We start from the raw sequence: 21,824 nt of genomic DNA, 5'->3' as shown, positions 1-21,824 counted from the left end.
AGTTTGTCGTTGGTGCGACTTATACTCAGATGTGACTTATATGTGAAATGATTCAAATCTATAATGTCACATGTTGGTTCTTGTCACAGTGACAGTCGTGCGAGGGGCTCTAGACTTGGACCAGTATCTACTCCTCCTGAACCACTCAACATTTAAAATATCAACATTACACTCATTTAAAAGACAAAGACAAACACTGAACGCTTCATCTTCCTCTGGAGTTGGTGGATTTGTTCAGAAGCGACACCGAGGATGAAGAATTCAATGGATTTATTGATTTGGAGTGAGTAAACTTGTGAGTAAACTAATCCAGAGTAAACTTGTTGTTTTTTCTGCTTTATTTATCTGATTAACTGTTAATATCTTACGTTAACAAACCAGACACGTGTTCAGTTCTGTCTGTGCTTCATGGAGCTGAATAAATATAAATGTGTTACGTTAGCGTGATGTACTGATATTCAGCCTGTTGGTCCACATTTTATTATTATTATTAGAACTTGACTTTAAAGATAAAATGTCTGTTCTTGGTCTCGGATTTTGTAAAATAAATTTCCCCAAACATGCGACTTATATGTTTTTTTCTTCATTATTATGAATTTTTAGCTGGTGCGACTTATTCTCCAGAGCGATTTATAGTCCGGACAATTTATATTCCTTCAACGCTTATTTTCCCACTGCCTCAAATCTGAAATACGACTTTACCATCCCTAGATTCAAAATGATCCAGAGAGAACCACTCCAGTCTGTAACACAATTCCCTTTGTCGTCACAAAGACATGCTGCATATTTCAGCTGCAATTATCAAGCACTATCCACAGACCGCTAATGCCCGTCTGAACCAGTGGAGGAAAAAATCAAATCAATGACTCAGAAAAGACTGAAATGTTTTTCACAGAGGAAACATCTCATAATGAGTGGCTCTTTGAAAATGAACACTGGCTTTTAACACCTCCTCATGTCCAGACACAACCTTGGACTCGAAGAAGTAGAAGAACTTTTTGTGCAGTATATATTATTAATGCTATTTACAAGACACATCGAACAGGTTTTACACGTGCGTCAGTGAAGTGTAAGAGGAAAAATGTAAAAAGGTGGCCATGTTTTGACTGTGTTATGTCAGTAAATGGACAATAGTACCACAATGCATCGAGTGTCCATGTCTCCAGGTGAAATATCGACGGGAAACAAACTTCTACATTAGATATCCATGGCCTCTTGCCTCGTTTTAGCTGTCACGATACTTGAATTACTCTACGACAAGTGGTAGTAGTATAGTTAAATCCATAGTCACAATACAGCCCAAAACCATTAGTTACATTGAAGAATTTCCAGCAAAAACTATCCAAATAACAGCTTAGTTTCCAGTGTAAATGCATGTGGACATACGGCTGTGTAAACTTGCAGAACATGCATGTTTTTTTCTCCGGTGGAACGTCCCGCTTAAATCACAGCATCCACAAAAATGTAGAGCAAACAAGACTTAAAATACATTGCAAAAAATCCCTCATGACCGTACGGGCGCAGCTGCGGTTGTGTAAAGTGCTACTTAGTAAATGTCTCCCAAACACTTAAGATTTACTTCAGAGACTGGAGCTGCACATGGATGTCGCGGATACTAATGCACTTCACGTACGAGCGTTAAGGGATGTATTTATAGAATGTTCACAGCTTGAAAATAAACTGGTGCAAAGGTATAGCTGAAATATGATGAGCTTCTGACAAATACAGAGAACAACACCTATACCTTTAGCTTTTATTATGTCGTATTATTATTGTACTTCTAACGCCATGTTTACCACAGAGCTAAGTCCATGCTAGGTCCAGGATGGATGAGAATACAGGTCTAAAACTCTAAAACTCAAGTCTTCCACGGAGATGTCGATGCTGTAACGATCTTTCAGGTTGACCAAACAAATGTGAGGAAGCTCCAACCACATAAACACAACACACTCCCAAATCTGCGGTAAAATGTGCACTACAGCTCCACCTACAGCGCGGGGGTCAGACTCATTTTCACAGAGGGCCACATCAGCAAAATGGTCGCTCTCAAAGGGCCAGATGTAAATGTAACTATTTTTTAATCTTGTTAATTAACCGTTTCTGTATTTATTACTTATTCACGTTCCAAATATTGCATATGAATTTGTATAGATATTAAAAAATGTCTGTGTAACTTTGTCTCTCCTGATAAACTGACATTTTAAGAGAGTCATTCCTTTTAATTTACCTTGTCGCGGGCCACATAAAATGATGTGGTGGGCCGCATTTCGCCCACGGGCCTTGAGTTTGACACGTGGGCACGAGGGCGATAAAGAAACTGTAAGAGAACATCGTGCAAAAACATAGAAATCCTGTTTTCTGCAGAACGTGGCCTGGATCAGGGAAGATCTCGGCCAAAAAGCACATCCTGATTCTGCACCAAAGCCAAAAAATGTTGCACAATGTAACTTTTTCCGCTGCTTGTCTCCGTTAAGATGTTATGGAGATATATTTTCTTGTAATGCTGGAGTAGGTCTATACTTAAACTAATCCATCTCTAAGGAGTCAAGCAGGTTGTTGCACATCCAGGGTAAATTACAGGTCAGATCTGAACCAGTGGCCCAAAGTAAATGTGTTTTTCATGTATTTTTGAACATGAAACGCACCTGTAATTGAATAAACGTACGGCATTTATATGAGTAATACCATCTCCGGGGAGGCGAGCTAGAAAAGTTAAGATAAGATCTGGATGTGATTAAACCAAAAATACGAGGATTTCAGTTCGTTTTCTGTTGTGGACGTGTGGTGGAGCGTCCTTGTGCTGTTCACTGATCGTGGATATTTAATAAAACCACCATCGTAAAATAAAATCTTACTAATGTCACATCGTATTAGTTTATAATTCTCCAGAGCAGGAGCTTGGTGCCAAATACAGAAGAGTGGAGACAGGTGAGCAGGCTTAAAAAAACAGACAGGAGGTGGAGCGGAGAGACAGACGCGCCCTGACCTTTTCTAACATTCAGTTTTAAAGATCACAGGCATCACCATAGATTTTTCACCCTCTCCACCAACATCCACAGTGTCCACAGCCTCGTGCTCGCCGCATTTATCTGAGACGTCCGTGTGTCGTCCACCGAGTCGACAAACTTACATCACATTAGCAGCGACAGACGCGTTATTATTAAGAACGATAAATCCAAATCTAGTGCAGTATTTTCACAGCAGCAGCACCGAAACTGACGTATTGTGAACGTCCTTGATGATATCATGTTTACTGTAAATATATAGAGACAAGGTGACTTTATTCTTTAAACTATTCAATTGAAATCCACCGCACGTGTTCACAGCATAAAAAAAACAATGACGCAAGCTCTAACATCAGCACCACGGACAGCGCCAACGTGTTTTAAAACAATGTGCTTTAAATTCTGCACGTTAACTCTAACATCAGCACCACGGACAGCGACAAAGTGCTTTAAACTCCTACGATCGGGCGTCCACATGTGAGGACAACGCATTCTGGGTTGTCTAGGCCACAGTGCACATTTTTAGAAGAAGAAGAACAGCAACAAGAACAGGAACAAGGCAAAAATGTTCAACTTAGAATATTTCTGTAAAGGCTCATGTCTGCAGCTCTTCACATGAGACACTTTGTTCCAAGAGTCACATTTGTTGTTTCTCATTTTGTTTTTACTCAGGAAAAATGTCACCATGTTCAGGCTCTTAATAAACAGTTTTTTGCAAATCTTTATTCAAATGTTTGATCAAATTGATTAAAACATAGAACGAATGTCCAAAGGTCCAATGAGCCAAATAAGAAAGAGAAATAAATAAAACCACGAAAGAGCTCGAGTCTTAGGAGGTTAAAACATATATGCTTTCATTTTTGTGCATTACCTTTGTAGTTAATAGATTATTAACAAACAGTTTATCTTAAAGTAAATTTAACACATTTAGCAGATTCATTACATATACAGCTTTATTTTTACTACAATTACAAATTAAATATCCAGTGTAATAAACATGCTATAAATAATGTGGATAACACTTAATTCACAATGAAAATTAAGATTTATTAAGACATATTCAGGCTTAGTAACGGCTCAATTAAAACCCTAACTCTTAACGCTTTTATTGAGTCGTCATTAAGGCTGAATATGTTTTAATAATTGATTTGTTCATTATAAATTAAGTGTCTGTTCATGTTTTATTAAGGTGTGATTAAGTATTATTACAAACTGTTAGCATACGTTGTAATATCTTAGTCCATATTTTTGTTTAAGAATCACACCGTCTGTTTTCAGGTCATATTTGTTGTATTCGTAGAAGTAGAACGAGTGTAACTGCTTTACTTCGTAGCATGTGTTGCATATTCACAGATCTGTCCTTGTATTTAAAATGTGGTTATAAAAGCGCAGATGTTCAGGACATGTCCAGCAGCGTTGAAGCTGTTATTTGGTGCAGAGTGACTGTCATGTTCCTCTCACAGCACTCAGAGCCCTCATCCTCCACTTAATGTTCAATTAAAGCTTATCTCCGTCCCCCGGTGCTGCGCTTTCTATGGCAGCCCACAGTCGTATGAGTCACTGTCTGTAGGAGCGATGGTCCGCTAACTACACACATCTCCACCTCACGCACACGCTCGGTCCTGCGCTACGAGCTACTTTTACCCACTTTACAAAAAAAATATTTCATTTTTGCATCTGTTATTACATATTTTTTTAGTATAATGAAACAAATGACTGAATAAATACATAAATAAAGGGATGCACATCTATTATTACTGAGTATCATCCACCTCAGTAAATGCACGAGGCAAAATCCAACTGCATGAAATATCAATGCAGAAAATAAACTCATTTCTCGAAGGTTTGGACTGAGTGTTTTGCCTTGAGTTCGTTGGATAAACCAGGGCAGAGTGTCGTAAACAGATAAACATAAATAAATACATTTCCAGAGTTTGGAGAGCTCCACAAACTCACCTTGAACACAAACATTTCTCGTCTGAAAAAGGCCACAGTGTTGAAGTTGCCGTCGCAGATGTTTGGTTTTCCGTTGCCGGGCAGCGCGGGGCGGTCACCGGGGGGGCGGGCGGGACGGGAGTGTTTCCTCTCGGACGTGGAGTGGGTGCGACGAGAGGGTAAGGTGGGCAAAGGGCGGGTGGGCTCGAGCATGGCTGTGGGCACACCTGAGGAAAAGAAATGTGTAATGTGACATTTTCAAGCAGGATTTGAAAATAAAAGTGATATAAGTTTAACCAAATCGAAGTGTAGTTAACTTTAAAAGCAGATTTACTCATTTAGTCACAGCCGAAATACTTCAAACTATATATAACGTGTAATATTTTTGTTTCTTTGCCGTGCGTTTTGTCTTCACTACTGCACATAAACAGGATTTTAAGTTGTTGTGATAAAAAGAGACTAGGCAGGGATGCTTATGTCCCTGACAAGCTTCCACAGCTCTTTGTTCACTTTAAAGTTTACCAAAATGACAAGCATTTGTTTTTCTCTCTGCAGTAGAACAAAGCCTCCTGGGCGTATTTGGAACAGTGACAAAATAAGCAGCATTTTTGTTTTTATAATTTTGCCTTAAACCTCTTTAATACCTCCTGCTCGGGGTTGGCCACGGGACCACACTGTTTCATAATTCAGCTTCACTGGGTTTTACGATTAATAATGTACAAGTTCGGGTTTTGGTTTGAGCTCTTGCAAGTTTTTGCTTTCAGGGGCAACTTAAAGAGTCTTAGTGTAGATTAGTGCAATTTGAAATAAGAAAGGAACATGTTTATCCCAAATGAGCACCACGGACAGCACCTTTAGCTGTGGCACATGTTTTAAGTCACTGACAGCGGAAAAAAATGCATAAATCTTTTGTTTCTAAATATTTTTATTTTATTTTTCCAGAGCGTGTAGATCGACTCTTCCCACATTAATCTGAGCAAATCCAGCACCGAGGAACGAACCCTCATTGTACAGTGGAACTTTGAGTCACATGGGTCAAATTTACAAACCCAGCAGTGTTTTACCGTCGACATTTTAATCCCAGAGATGCCCCGAGCGTAAACGCCAGTAAAGGAATAATAAGTGTTTTTCAAAGACAGGGGACAGTATCTCCACAGACCTGACTCGTCCTGATTTCTTCCTGTGGGTCGATCTTAAAGAAAAGGTGTTTGTGAATAAACCTCAGACGATAAACGACTTAAAACGTGATATCGAGGATCAAATAAGAGACGGAAAAGCCCGGAAATTATTTAAATGTGACGCAAAGTGAGTTGGATCGGGCTGTTCAGGGACAAACACAAAATGGTGGACACTTAAGAACATTATTTTTACTTTCCCAAGTTTAAGTCGTGATAAGTTCAAGTGTAAGTGAACAATTATAACTGTATATATCGCCAAAAATCTAGGAACGTTCACTTTATCTACTGCTAAAATTTGGTGAGTTTAACTTAAGAATCACAGGAGCGACTGAAGATTTAAAAGTGTCAGTGACTTTTGGTCCTTACCGTAGATTTTCTGAATGCCCTGTAGGTCATCCAAAGGCAGTTTGAAGTTGTGTGTGTCCATATACTGGTAGAACGGAGCCATGATGGCGCTGGGGTCGTTGGAGTGCTCCAGACCCAACGCATGACCCAGCTCATGAACAGCCACCAGGAACAAATCATTACCTGAAGAAAAAGAGCAAGAAGAAAGAACAGAAAACAGAATAAGACACTGGGACATGCCACAAGAAACACAAGCTCTGACCAGATTTAAAGTGACAAACGTAAAGGAATAAACATTTTGTCTTCATCTTGGCTCCTGTTGGTTGGGATCTATCAGGAAACATGAGCACGCTAAGGTTTATGTAGATTTAGAGCATTTCCATATCTCCAGCTCTCATCCCCAGACTATAAAGATGAGTATCTGAGTGGGATATATCTGTTTTATTTGTGCACTTAATCTGGAGCAGGGGCTGTATAATGTAGAGCACGTAATGTACATCTCTGTTGTCATAACGGAAACACTGTGCTTCAGGATGTCCTCTGTTATTTTGCTCCGAACTTCACATAAAAAAGTAAATGCAAAACTGAAATACAATAAAGGTTCCCCGATGGAAACACAATATAAAGACCAAAGGAAGCACTGGGAAGCGGGCTAATGCAGCTCGTAGTCAGAAGCGTCGTATGAATCTCACATCAAAAGAAGCATTAGAGTGAACTCAAAGTGCTGTGAGTGAGAAAATCCTGAGCTTTGGGCCGAAACTTCAGCATGATCCTGTTGAAATACTGCAGCTCACTGAAGATTACTGCAGAGGCAAAGTGCAAAACTCAGACTTGTATGAGACAAGATTCTAAATTTGTATGACTAGTTAATAATGTATATGTGCGACGGCGAGAGTTTTAAATATTCGCACTTGAACAAGCGAATGCACTCCCGAAATACAATGAGTCATTGTTTAGATGTTTTTTCAGTCAGGCAGCTTATCCAGAGCACCAGAAATGGCACAAAGTTTGAAAAAAGTCTCAGCCTCAGTGTCGGATGTTGTGTAAAAGCTTTCCAAGTGTGTCTGCCCAAAACAATTTCTCTCACAAAAGTATTGCATCCATGAACAAACACAGTACAGGCTCATCCTCCAGCTCTGCACTTCACCCTCATGTTCCACTTTAAAGCTAAAAGTTACACACATTACATCTCATAACGACACACCTCATAACAACTTTACATCCTCGTTAATGTCCATCTTCAGAATGTGCAGTATTTCATGTATTTCATGTATTTCATGTATTTCCGGTGGCCTTGTCTTCAGTAATCCTGCTGTCAACCTCTAAACGACTCGGCGTACGGCTTCAGCGAATACTTTTCATCAGCTCTGTAATTGCTTTGACTCTTTCTGAACCTAATTAGACAAATCATTATGTTCCGTTGGAGACATGGTTCCTCGGTGGACACGCAGATTTATGGACAAATGTTACTGTACTGGAAGAACACATGGATTTCTTGGATTACAGGAATATTTGATATGTCCTGGGACACGTTCTGTCGCTGTTAATAAGGATAAACTTTAAGAAAACAGCATGTCAAATGTTTGATTTCTACATCAAAAGGAGGTTTTTACTTATTTATTTGTTGGATTTTATGAGCTGGAATCTAGTATTTAGTATTTCAAGCCACTGGTTTCTTGTAAAATGACAAGAAATTATACTTAATCTCCTGTGTGGCAGTTTAGTGTTTAATTACATATTTTGTTGGCTGAACAAAGATTGTGAAAAAACTACACTAACAATTAAACACAATAATGTATGTACAGTGGTCCCTGGTTTATGGCGGGGTCACGTTCTAAAAATAATCCGCAATAGGAGAAATCTGTGAAGTATCAGCTTTATTTTTTACATTATTCTCTCTGTTTTTGTCTGTAAAACCCCTCACCACACACTTTATACACTTTTCTCACACAGGCGTTAACATTTTCTCACATTTCTCTCTCGTTTAAACTCTCTCAAAGTTCAAACCTTCGTAGGCGTCTTTGTCGGTGCAGAACGTTTTGTCGACATTGTGGGTTTTGTCGGGGAGAAAACAAATTGCAAACGTACAGCACTTCAGACTCACACTGAGATCCAACGTTTATGTAAATTTGTCTGAACACATTCTGTACTGGACAGGAGACACGGCACGGAGGAGACTGATGGACAATGGTCTACAGTCCAACAGCCAATCAGGACGCACGACACAACGGTCTACAGTCCAACAGCCAATCAGGACGCACGGCACAATGGTCTACAGTCCAACAGCCAATCAGGACGCACGAAACAATGGTATACAGTCCAACAGCCAATCAGGACGCACGACACAATGGTCTACAGTCCAACAGCCAATCAGGACGCAGGACACAATGGTCTACAGTCCAACAGCCAATCAGGACGCACGACACAATGGTCTACAGTCCAACAGCCAATCAGGACGCAGGACACAATGGTCTACAGTCCAACAGCCAATCAGGATGCACGACACAATGGTCTACAGTCCAACAGCCAATCAGGACGCACGACACAATGGTCTACAGTCCAACAGCCAATCAGGACGCAGGATACAATGGTCTACAGTCCAACAGCCAATCAGGACGCACGACACAATGGTCTACAGTCCAACAGCCAATCAGGACGCACAACACAATGGTCTACAGTCCAACAGCCAATCAGGACGCACAACACAATGCATGTATTAAAAAAAGGTGAACTGTGATATAGTGAGGGAATGTGTTCATGCATAAAACAGTTTTACAACAAGATTTTTCCCAGCAGACTGCACGTTATAACCGAGTGCCATTAGCTGAATCTGTAAGTCTTCCCTCTGCGTCGCTCCTAGAAGCTACAGCACATTTTCCAAGAATATTCCTTGTCTGACGCACATCTCTGCAATAACTCACCCGTGCATCCTTCATATGTTATATTTATTCAGTCCTGTGCTTCACATCTTCCCATCTGATCTCTCACCCTCCACATTTTACGGCGCTTCATGTCGACAGCCAGAGGGAATTCCCAGGAGGTCTGTCGTAAGCGTAGACCCCCCGTGGCCACCCCTCATCCGAGCCCCTCCAGACGTCTGCTCCGAGGTTTGCTACAAAGTCCTCTGCAGTACGTCAAGTAGAGCTCCAGAGAGAAAGGTTAGAGAAAGTTTGTTCTCGTGTGAGGATGTCACAGCTTTTTTGTTACTGAAGTTGCCAGTGGTGTTTGTGGGGAGTTAAATACAGTGTGGCTCAAAAGTCACTGACAGATAAAAAAAACTCATAACTCTTTTGTTTCTAAATATTTTCCTTTCATTTTTCCAGAGCATTTAGAACGACTCTTCCCACATTAATCTGAGCAAATCCAGCACCGAGGAACAAACCCTCATTGTACAGTGGGACTTTGAGTCACATGGGTCAAATTCGACATTTTAATCCCAGAGATGCTCTGAGAGAAAACGCCATTAAAGGAATAATAAGTGTTTTTCAAAGACAGGGGGCAGTATCTCCACAGACCTGACTAGTCCTGATTTCTTCCTGTGGGTCGATCTTAAAGAAAAGGTGTTTGTGAATAAACCTCAGACGATAAACGACTTAAAACGTGATATCGATGATCAAATAAGAGCAAATAAGAGCCAGAAATGATTTAAATGTGACGCAAAGTGTGTTGGATCGGGCTGTTCAGGGACAAACACAAAATGGTGGACACTTAAGAACATTATTTTTACTTCTCCAAGTTTAAATAGTGGTAAGTTCAAGTGTAAATGAACAATTATAACTGTACATATTGCCAAAAATCTCAGAAGGTTCAGTTTATCTACGGCTAAAATTTGGTGAGTTTAACTTAAGAATTACAGGAGCAACTGAAGATTTAAAAGTGTCAGTGACTTTTGGTCCTTACCGTAGATTTTCTGAATGCCCTGTAGGTCATCCAAAGGGTCGTTGGAGTGCTCCAGACCCAACGCATGACCCAGCTCATGAACTGTATACTGTATAACAACTTAAATATAGGACCTGAAATAAAATGCGTCGCCATCGAGTCAAAAGGCATCGTATTTCCCTAAAACCCTGGAACACTGCACATGGGCCCGTCCTAATTCACACAAGATTTAACAATGTCAGCGACTGTGAATGCTCGATGCATCTGTTCTGGACTGAATTATTACCAAAATCTTAACAAAATCTAACCGTAAACATAAAACATCAACATAAACTGTGGGATTAAGAACCAGAAACAAGCTCACAGTACAGTAAACAGGGACGACGGGGCCTATCAACTTTCACCGACCTGGAATACTGTCCTGGAGAAGTTAGACTGCAGATGGCGCTGTTTTCTATCACCAAAATCTGCGTAAATCGACTGGAAAGACATGTCACTATAACACCTAACAATAAACCTGGCGCAGACTGAAGAACAACGCGGAAGGAGTTCGAAACACGTCAAGGTTTGTGGAAATAACACAAAAAGAACTGTTATTTGGAAAAAAGGAAAATGTATGAGTTTTACAAACAGAGCTACACTAATCAGAGACACATTTAGTCACCAAAATAACATAATTTCACAGCGATTAAATCAGTTTTTTCCTTCAGCACAAATCTAAACTTTTACTGATAAAATCCAGAGCTAATTTCTTCCCTCTTACGTGAGTTTATTTATCGATTTGTTCCAGCTCATTCCAAATATTCCTGCTCATTCCACATTTATCACGGTTAAATAAAAATGTCGTTTAATTGCGACTTCACAAACGCACGTTCACTCCAGACGTCAAAGCCGGACTGTCCCGGTGCATCTCACACCTTCCCTCCTGTAGCCGCCGCTTTTAGGAGTCTGTCGCTCTATCGTGTCTCTAATCTTTCAATTACTCTGAGCGTGTGCGTCTGGAAGTGTGCGCAGGAATTTGGAGATAAAGAGACATTGCAAAGTGTCTCCATGCGCACACACACACACACACACAGAGGCAATACTCAAACGCACTAGAGGCATAAATCATTAATTCGTAGATAAGTCTCCACTGTATATATTGACCAATTAGCAATTAAACATGGAGAGAAGATGAAAATACATGTGCTGTATAATTTATGATGCTCCACAGGGCTCTTATCGTCTTTGATATATATTTAGAAATAGGTCCTGTGGAAATAATTTGTTATATAAGGGCCGTGCGGCGTGGGGCAGGGCGACTATAGGTGCTCTTTTGTCTCAGCTAATTGTTTCTGCGTCTAATCTCTGTGAGCAGACTCCTCTCCTGCTCCGTCACTGTCCCTCTGCTTTCTCTCTATCACACGTTGGTTTGTCAAAGGAGCCAATCTGGCACCGGCCATTTGTCAAACTTAGTGCGAGAGAGAAAAGAAAACCACAAAGTCAAGCGGCGTCTCATTTTTCTTCACGAGACTAAACGGAGCGAATGAAAACTCATGTGTTATGAAAGAAATCGATGTGATGGTGATGAATGAATGAATGAGTACATTTTATTTTGGTTGTTTACATTTTTTTTGAAAAAGGCAAAACAAAAAACATTTCCTTAATTAATGAATTAATTACAACCAAAAAAGGATTGGGCTGAAGCCACATTCTTATGTAAGCCCATCCTAACCAACACAAAACTCCACAATAACATAACACCATTTATTACTTAAATCAATATATTAAACACAATATCTTGGCCCATACGACCTGCTGCAATGTATATGTATGAATGAATTCATGGTTTAAAGTTTTTTTTAATTTAGACAGAGTTTTAATTAACTTAAATTCATCATTGAGATCATTCCAAAATTTTTATTCCTAAAACAGACACATCTTTGTTTCACATTAGTTCTTATTTTACTGGACTCAAGCCGAAGCAAAACCTGAAATTATAGTAACTACTTTTTAATTTAAAGGACTGAATTCTTATGGGGACGTCCTTATTCACAACACAAAAGAGAATTGTCAAAATTTTCAACTTAACTATGTCCGTAAATTTTAATATATTTGATTTATAAATAGTTCGTTAGTTGGGTCATGGAATCCTGCTTTATTAGTGATTAATATTGGACGCTGTGTTTGATATAATGGTTTAGTGTTGGGAGGAATTCATTGAACTGTACTCTGAGTACTTCAAATACTTTTAAAATATAGTAGTAAACATCATGGGGTGTCACGTCATCTGCAGGAAGGAAATAGACAGTTAGAATCACTTTGGAAGATTCTTTATGCAGATGAATATATTTTATGCCAAACTGTGGAATATTAAAGCAACAAACAACATTTTCTTCCTAGTAAGAGTCAGGTTTGTGGAGATGCAAGCCCGCTCACAGTAAGGATTAGGGCTGGGTATCATTAAGAAGTTGCCGATACGATACATAGGCCACGATGTGATAAGTATCTCAATTTGATACAATACGATATATTTCAAATCGATTCAACACAATTCAGTGAAAAATAAAGACTAACCAGAAACTTAATGATCAACTCCATTTTCACAAAAAATAAACATAAATTTTATCTTTTTTTTTTTTATTTATCTTCCATTTATTGAAGATGAATGAACAGAACAAAGTGCATTTTGTTTTGTGGATTTTACCAACGATAAAAACACATCAGACTGTTCCATGTGTCAGTTTTATTCATCCACAGTTTATACGAGCTCCACCTTTACATTTACACAGAGACATGTGCAGTTTAACGACGAAGGATCAAAACATATCGACTAAAACAACTGTGGAAGTAAAAGACTTTGTTAAACCAAAGTTAATATGAAATAAACTGATTTTAATCATCAAAACTGTGAATCAAATGTCAAATGTTCTGCATAAATGAGCGTCTTTCCTCTAAACGAGCCGCACGAATGTAGCACCGTGACAGAATAATTTGGTAAAATACACAAAAACATACTCTTGGTGATATATATCAATCTAAAATCATATCAGGCTGTGTTTTCCAACATGTGCATTGTGTCGCCATGGAAACATTCCACCAGAAACACCTGCAGATCTCCCACAGCATGATGTCACTGCACAGAATCATGATGTCATTCTATCGCCGTGGCAATGACTCGGTGACATCACAAAGACCTGTGATATGCCAGAGGAGAGAAGGCCTATAGGCGAAACCAACCAACTACAGTCATTTCACTTTGAATCTCAGAGCGAGAGACATGTCGCGGTACAGCAGGAACCCAAACTATCCAAACATGAGGGCTACATCTCATACTCCACCAGCGAGGGGCGCCTTTCAACACCCGGAGGACAGCCCACTGGTGATGGACCTGAGACTCCAGCTTAAGGACGTCCAGAGAGCCTACCAAGAACAGCTCCACATCAACGCCAAACAGAAGTGGAGACTGAGGGAGCTCGAGGCTGCGAATCAGGTTCCACGAGACGTTCAACTCTCTGTAGAGGAGAACCCACTCGTGAAGGACCTGAGGAGACAGCTTCAAGGACAGAAATATGTCAACGAAAAACAGCAGACAAGGCTGAGAGAGCTGGAGGAGGAGGTCCAGGAGAAAAAGGCCCTTGTTGAAGAGCTTCAAAAACAGCTGAAAGAAGCTCAAGAGGAGAAGGAATCTATCATGGAGTTTGGGAAATTTCTCCTCAAACAGAAAGACGAGGAGAGAGAACAAATGATCAAGCAGGGCAGGCAGAGGGTGAACGACTATGTGCAGGGCCTCTACGAGGAGAACGACAATCTCAAGACGTTCTCCCATGAGCAGCAGACTCTTGCTCTGAGGTACCAAGCCCAGGTGGAGCAGCTGGAGGAACAGCTGGAGACACAGAAGGCAAACAGCCACGGCTACAGCGCTGATGTCTTTAAGGAGCTGGAACGCACCCGCGACACCGTCAGGAAACAGAAAGCCTCCATGATTAAAATGTCCGAGAAACTAGAGCTATGTCAGGCAGAGAAAAGGGCTCTGGAGTCCACACTCCAAGACACCACTGAGGAGGCAGAGAACAAGGACAAGCTTCTGATCAGCACCCGACAGGAGCTGCAGAGGGAACAGGAGGAGAAGCAGGCTCTGCAGAGGAGGATCACCATCCTGGAGTCTGCCCTCACTGAGCAGAGGAGGACGGCTGAAGACGCCCTCAGCGCACAAGTCCTCTCCCTTGAATCGACCATCGCAGCAGAGAGGCAGACTGCTGAAGAGGCTCTGAACAAGCAGCTTCTCAGCCTGGAGTCTGCCCATGCAGCAGAGAGGAGGGCAGCTGAGGAGGCCTGGGACAGACAGGTCCTCTCCCTGGAGTCTGCCCTCACCGAGCAGAGGCAGAGAGCTGAAGACGCCCAGGACAAGGCACAAAAGCTGGAAGAGAGCCTCAACATCGAACAGAGCAAAGTCCAAACACTCCAAAAGGATTTGGACACTCAGAAGATGAGTTTTACAGCTGTGCTTGAAAAATGTCACGCCACCCACACGGCCCTGGTGGAGGAGATCTCACTCCACCAGAAGAACATCCAGGAGCTGAGCACGGCTTTGACCCACAGCGAGGAGGAGAGAACATCTGCCCTCCTCAGAAGTGACGAGCTGCAGACGTCCCTGAAGGAGTCAGAGGATCAGCTGCAGCAGAACAAGGCCATCGTGGAGGAGCTCCTTGCCGAGGTGGACAAAAAGAACAAGAAGAAGAAGAGGAGGTGGTTTATCTGGCGGCAGTAAACCACTCTCCAGCCTGAACCCAACCCCTTCTGAACCTCTGTCTGTATCTTGACTTGTTTCTGCCATAAGTGGCACAAATACGACACAGGTCCTGCATTTTAAATAAACAAATAAAAATTTAAAATTCAAATGAGTCTAAATGTTTCTTTCTGTGTCCCAAACATTTCCTCCTTATGTCGGTTACATGTCAGTGGTGAAGAGGTGCTTCTCACAGTTTCATAGGTCGATCTGTAAAAATACACTTTGTACACACTGAAAATCTGAGCAGCTCAAACCTCAAACATCTATTATTTACATCATATCTTCAACAAATTTATGACTAGTGCTGGGTATTTTTAAGAAGTTGCCAATACAAAACAAACCTCGATACAAAGGCCACGACACAGTGAAGTATGAGCCCCACATTTACATTTACACAGAGACATGTGCAGTTTAACGACTCTGAACGAGCAAAACATATCGACTAAAACGACTGTGACGCTAAAAGACTTTGTTAAACCAAAGTTAATATGAAATAAACCGATTTTAATCAACAAAACAATGAATCAAATGTCAAATGTTGCACAGACGATTTTATTTCCTCTAAACGAGCCGCACAAATGTAACACTGCGACGGAATAATTTGGTCAAATATATAAAAAAATGCACTTGCCGATATATCGATATAGCAGCCCACAATATTTATACTGCATTGTTAAATGAAACCATATGATATATCGATATTTCAGTATTTTTACATACCCCATAGTAAGGATCCTTTTTTTTTTTTTTTTTTTTTTTTTGTTTTTTGTTTTTTTCAGAGCTATAACAATATTAAAAAAACAAGACAAATAAAAAAAAAAAAAAAACCAAAACAACAAAACATGCTTTCATTTTAATCTATTTTTGGGGCTAAAAAGTTCCTTTTTGGGGCTTTGATTTGGGCTTCGGTCTGGAGTCAAAGAGCGCCAGCCGGCCTGGGGTCCTGGGGCATCAGTAGCTCTGTGGTCCTGGGGCGTCAGTAGCTCTAGGGTCTTGGGGTATCAGTAGGTCTGGGGTCCTGGGGCGTCAGTCGGTCTGGGGTCTTGGGGCGTCAGTAGGTCTGGGGTCTTGGGGCGCCAGCCGGCCTGGGGTCTGGGGTCCTGGGGCGTCAGTCGGTCTGGGGTCCTGGGGCGTCCAGCGCTCAGTGTGAGAAGTACGTGAGTTGCTTATGTTTCACCCTCCTGACAGCGTACGCTCTGGTGCAGAACACGTGTCTTACCGTCGTGGTTGGCGTTCCCCAGAGTCCAGGGCTCGTCTGAGTCAAAGTGTGTGTCTCCTCCGATTCCAGCGCCGGGGAAGTAGGCGTGAGCCAAGAATCCCCCCTCGCCGTCGAACGGAGAGCTGTCACCATGGAAACCCGAGGCAAAGAAGATCATGATGTCGGCTTCTTTGCCCTCGTTTTTGATCTCTGAATAGGGCACTTCCTGTAAGACATGTCCACAAAGCCCAAGGGTCAGAGGTGAAGAGAAACAGATACGCTCCGCTGCATGTATGAAACGGCGAGAGAGAAAGACCTGGAAGGAGAGTGGCGTGACGGCCTGCCACACGTTGAAGGCCTGTCGGATGGCTCTCTGCGTGTCCTTCTCCCCGACTTTAGGGGTGAAGTTTGATATGCTGCGGAAAAGAAAGACGAGAAAATGAGTCCATGAACAGAGGGAGAATTAAAACATCTAAAACTGGAGACATTTGGTTTAAGCGTTTAGAGTTTTTATGCTGCGTACAGACAGGATTTAGTACATTTAAACAGTGAATAATAATGGCATTCTTAGATTAGCTCAAAAGACGCACAATTATTCTGTCAGTTGGACGAAAATTTTGTAAGCGAAAACGTTTGACCACTCGTCCAAGCAGCTTCTTCAGTTCACAGTTAGATTACTCCCTCATTTCTAATTCAAATGTTTATAATTTGTTATAATTTCAAAAGAAAAAACACAACCAGCGACAACAAAAACTCAAAAGCAAATACTTAAACAAAAGAGCTCGAACAGTTGGAGAGAAACACCAAAACCACGCAGTGTTTTCCCACTTAAATCATATTCAAATCAACATCTATTAACTCGGCAGCGGCGTATTATCCGCTCATTATGCAGTAACCTCGTGTTGACCAAAGGAAAAGGAGCGGACCAGTTTCAGTGAGTTGCACACAGCTCAAAGAGGAAGAACAAGGCTCGTCAGTGAGTAATTGCAGAGGAGAAGTCACCGATATCTTTACTGTGAGGTGAACATCATTATATGTGTCATCGAGCTTTCCATTTTCATGTGGCTTCTGGAAAACTCTTTGAAGCACAGATAAAACTTTGAGCAGAACAGCAGCAGCAAACCAGATACGAGCAGAAAAGAAAAGACGGAAAGGATCGTATCATAGTCCACAGTGACGGAAAAGTCTTTATTACCTCCAGCACTTAAGTAGAAGCTGTGAACTGCTCTAACAGTAATGATCAATGACAATTAAACAGTTAAATGCCACATTATACCACAGCTGTAAATAAATATGATCCTCCTCATAAAACACGTCCTTGTGCTACAAAAATGTGCTAAATCTTCTTATTATATTCATGTTTATGAGAAACATTATCTTAAAATGACATATGCCTGATCTCCACAAAAACAGCTCTTCATAAACAGTCAGTCGTGTAAACTCGCACTGGATAAACTAAACTCTATATAAGATAAACTCTGTATTAGCTAAACCTTCCATCCTCTTGGTTTATAAAAAGCTGCAGTTCTGCTTTGGCCGAGTGAATTGAACCGTCTACTTCATCATTTTCAGAGTAAGTCCTGACTCCTGAGTTTCTTTTTATTTTCAGAGAATGTGGCTCAGACTTGAACCAATGGAACTTTAAAATCCAGCAAAAACAATAATCCTTACAGAAGTGAAGTTCTGATCTTGCTTAGCAGGCAGAAAATATGTCCAAATAATCAGTGGGCCATTTAAACGTTTGTGATTTCTCCTCTGCACCACACTCCTGTCCCAGGGCGCTGGAGGAAACTCTCATTTAAAGACGCACGCTTGCATAATCCTGCAGCTTCAGCAGGAGCAGTAGAGTGTGATCATTTGAAGTGAGCAGAAGGCTACAGCTCCTTTACTCCACTCTTCAACACCTTAAGTGTTGAGTCCGAGGCACTAAAGACAGTTAGAAGTGCCCTCAGCGGCCCCCGACAGGCTGAGGTCAAGTTAAACACGACTCTGCTGTTCACAACACAGTCTGTCCCGAGACAAGAGCAGCTCAGAGTGTCAAAGGGCTGGACACAGAGAAGAAAAGGGGAAACGCAGGGTTTTTGGAAGTGTTTAACAATAAAATAAAAAGTGTCGTTGTGACAAAGCACTTAACCAAATATTTATCAAGATTCAGTCGTTGCATATGGCCAAAGACGAGCTTAAATGAAGTGTTTTAAATCATCTCCAGTGCAGATTCAAGACTTTAGAGGAACAAATTTGACCATTTATTCTCAATGATTAAAATGTCTGTGTAGTTTAAGTTCAAGGAATAGATGTTGAAAGCCATTTTCTCTCTAATTATAAAAATAAGAGTTTACAGAACATTAAAAACACAAGCTGGAGCAGATTACATTATTATTATCAAGTCGACCACAGTGTTAGACGTGAGTTTGTTTTTTGCACATTATGGATTCAAACAGACAGAATACAACTTTATTACCATCTATTATAAAACATCTTTTCCATTTGCGATTAGTAATATTTTGAGAATCCAACTGATAAAAAACAGATAAAATAAGTGTGAATTCAACACCCTGTTCTGCTTTGGCCCTGTCCTGGAAACACACGCCCCGACTGAGGACCGATGTTACTCTGAAGACGAGCTGGCGGCGCGGTAAAAGGAGTAAAGATGTAAAATATGATTAGGCTCATGTGCGTGACAGCTGATAGCACGTGTAACACTATATCTGCAGTAAAGAGGCATTCACATGAGGAAAGAGGAGAGGAGCGAGCCCCAGGGTTATGTAAATACTCCAGAGAAAAAAAAGAGAAGAAGCCACGACGCTGGGATGTCTTCACTGTCCCAGGAGCGTTCTGGAAATTTACATTAAACCAACAAAGCCTCGAGACGGACGGTGTGGACGGACAAGAGAAAACAGGACAGAATAATAATACTACATTTAAATGACTGGCATCACTATTGATTTATTACTATTTATTTATTTATTATTATTTATTATAGCTATGGCAACCACTCCACTCTTTAACCCTTATCTTTTTCATTTTTTATTAATTTATTTCTTTTTTTTTTAATGCAAAACAGCCCAACATAGTGACAGATACAGTTGTGACAAACCAAAACAAACCAAGACGTAACAGGGTTTATAGACGTAACAGATATTTACAATTGTATGTGACAAGTCTGTGTTGTGTGTGTGTTTTGTGTGTGCGTGTGTGTGTTTGTGGGTGTGATATTTCCATGATTTTGGAGGGGTACGGTGGAGACGGCAGAGGAAAGCGCTAGTACTACTAAACTGGAAATGAGAAAAGAAGGTATAGAGAATATAGATGAGCTAAAAAAAAAAAAAAGTAAATAAATAAAATAAAAAATAAATAAATACAATTAATTAAACATAAATAATAATAATAATAATAATAATAATAATGTCATTAAGAGATATTTAACTTTTTTTTGTCATAATCCCTGTCGGTCCTGCCTTTTTTTGGTCTTTCTCCCTTCCCTTCTGCGTCTGAGCCTGGAGCTGGGGTGGAGATCTTGGCTCCTCCCACACACACCTGGAGCTAATCTACAATCAGCTGCACCTGGGGAGGAGAAGAGGAGCCAGGACCTGACACCCAGCGCCAGATCGTCCGTGTATCTCTGTGGTACTCGCTGCTTGGCTCTTTTTGACGTATAAATAAATAAACACTGTTAAATCTTTACCCGGGTTCTGTCTTTTTGGTCCCTCCTGTCAGACGTTACGACATTTTTATGTAAAATATAACTGAAGACTTAATTGTAAACTAAATGTCAGTTCAATACAGAATAGTTGTACATAACATAACATAATAGGGGCATTGTTTGGGGTAATCCTCTGATCTGCAGTTACAGTGATCAAAACCACAGAAATGCATCCACAAAGATAAAGAAACTGAGCTGGAGAGAAACAAGAGGACGAAACCGGGACGGGCACAGCTGAAGTACGAACGGACGCACATCATCTGTTTGTAAATTCAGATTCAGGAGCGGCCTGTACCTGTATGAGATCTTCTTGTCCCTCCATTTCTGTCCCGTCAGAGCGTAGCGTTTATTCCTCTGTTTGCGGCTCTGATGGGGGTGGTCGGGTACTCCACAGCGCGGCCTCCTCATCCACCTGGACACAACCGAAACAGTAAAATTAACACAAAAAAGTACAGAAATATACTGTTTAAGAGATTAAATATTTGTTCCATTTTCATTTAATTAGTGTATTTATTTCGTGCAGATTAATGAGCGCTTGGATCCAGTAAACTTAACCCACATTTCAATTTTTTTTTCTTATTTAAGCTTGTAACCGAATGGGAAGAAAAGCACTGATTTTATTTTTAATCAGCTCTTTTTAAAGCATTTTCAGATTATTCCAACACAATAAACCCAATTTTCACATTGTGCATATCCTTAAAACAATAATTACATATGTTTTCCACCTTTAATTCATTCATTTTATCGTTTCAAAAGGTTCACGTGTATCAGCGCCAGACGTGGACTCACTCTATAGTTCTCTCGTCCAGGATCCCGGTCACTGGAATCCCGTAGAAGCGCTGCATGGCCGCCACCGCAGACTGCATGGACTTCTCCTGCCGCAGGTCTGAAGTGCGCACGTCGTGGGGCAGCAGGTACCCATAAGTCTTTAACCAAGTCTGAAAACACAAGGAATATGGCGTCACGCAGAAATAAAAGCTAAAAGATGCGAAATTACATAAAGAGGTGGTTTAAGATGATTGTTTTGATTCAACACCACGTTTATCCACGTTTGGGGCTCTCTTTGAACAGGAATGGGGCGTTAGACATCACCTTTCCCTCGTATATAACTCCACACTCAGACCCAAAGCAAACAAAGGAAACAAAGAGGACAGTAGAGCTAGCAAGAAGGCCCGTTCAGGCTGAAACTGTAAACAATAGACAGATATAAGGCAGTGTCCAGCAGCAATGTGACCAGAGCTGAAGAAGAGCAGCCAAACGTCTTCACTCCTACAACTTTTTGTCCAGTTGACAGATTTTACTTTGGCTTTTACGATGGATCAGGACGACTGAGGGACACACAGAGACGTTTGGGACTGGAAAAAACAACAGGAAAAGGTAAAATACTGAGCCTGTTCTGCCTCCAGTGGACAAAAACAGTGTTGACAAGAGTTTTTGATTTAATGTGTCTGTTTAGAGCCACCGTAGCTGCCTTATTGTTTCATTTCACTGTGTTTGACCCCGGTGGACTGTCGTTTGACCCCGTTTAAATATCTGTCTGTGAGTATTGTGGCTTTATAACACGTTGGCTCATTCTGTGGACTCATTTGGGTTGATTTACGCAGAAGTGAATGACGCTAGTGGAGCTGACGTGTCTACGGAATTTTACATTTACGTTAGCGTGATGCTAGTTATAGCTACTTTTGGGCTGGTGTTGTGCACATACTGTATTTTAATAAGCTGCTATATGTTTTGTGTAGCTCTGCATGGTTTTTGTTCATAGAAATGCGTAAATATGACTGTAATGTGCTTGTATTTTCTTGTGTGTTGC

General features: G+C 40.9%; 1 protein-coding gene across 1 annotated transcript in view; it reads right to left on the bottom strand.

Moving 5' to 3' along the window:
- The window catches only part of mmp24 (matrix metallopeptidase 24), a 40,465-nt gene that overhangs the window by 6,979 nt on the left and 11,662 nt on the right, over positions 1-21,824 (bottom strand). The window contains exons 2-7 of the mRNA XM_033966541.2: positions 20,804-20,952; positions 20,310-20,426; positions 16,628-16,727; positions 16,333-16,537; positions 6,485-6,646; positions 4,962-5,167 (exon numbers count right to left, since the gene is read on the bottom strand). Coding sequence (XP_033822432.2) covers positions 4,962-5,167; positions 6,485-6,646; positions 16,333-16,537; positions 16,628-16,727; positions 20,310-20,426; positions 20,804-20,952 — 939 coding nt within the window. The remainder of the gene's footprint in view (positions 1-4,961; positions 5,168-6,484; positions 6,647-16,332; positions 16,538-16,627; positions 16,728-20,309; positions 20,427-20,803; positions 20,953-21,824) is intronic.

The sequence above is a fragment of the Periophthalmus magnuspinnatus genome, chromosome 5 (assembly GCF_009829125.3).
Source record: "Periophthalmus magnuspinnatus isolate fPerMag1 chromosome 5, fPerMag1.2.pri, whole genome shotgun sequence".
Classification (NCBI taxonomy): domain Eukaryota; kingdom Metazoa; phylum Chordata; class Actinopteri; order Gobiiformes; family Gobiidae; genus Periophthalmus; species Periophthalmus magnuspinnatus.
This window is presented reverse-complemented; position numbering and strand designations above follow the sequence as displayed.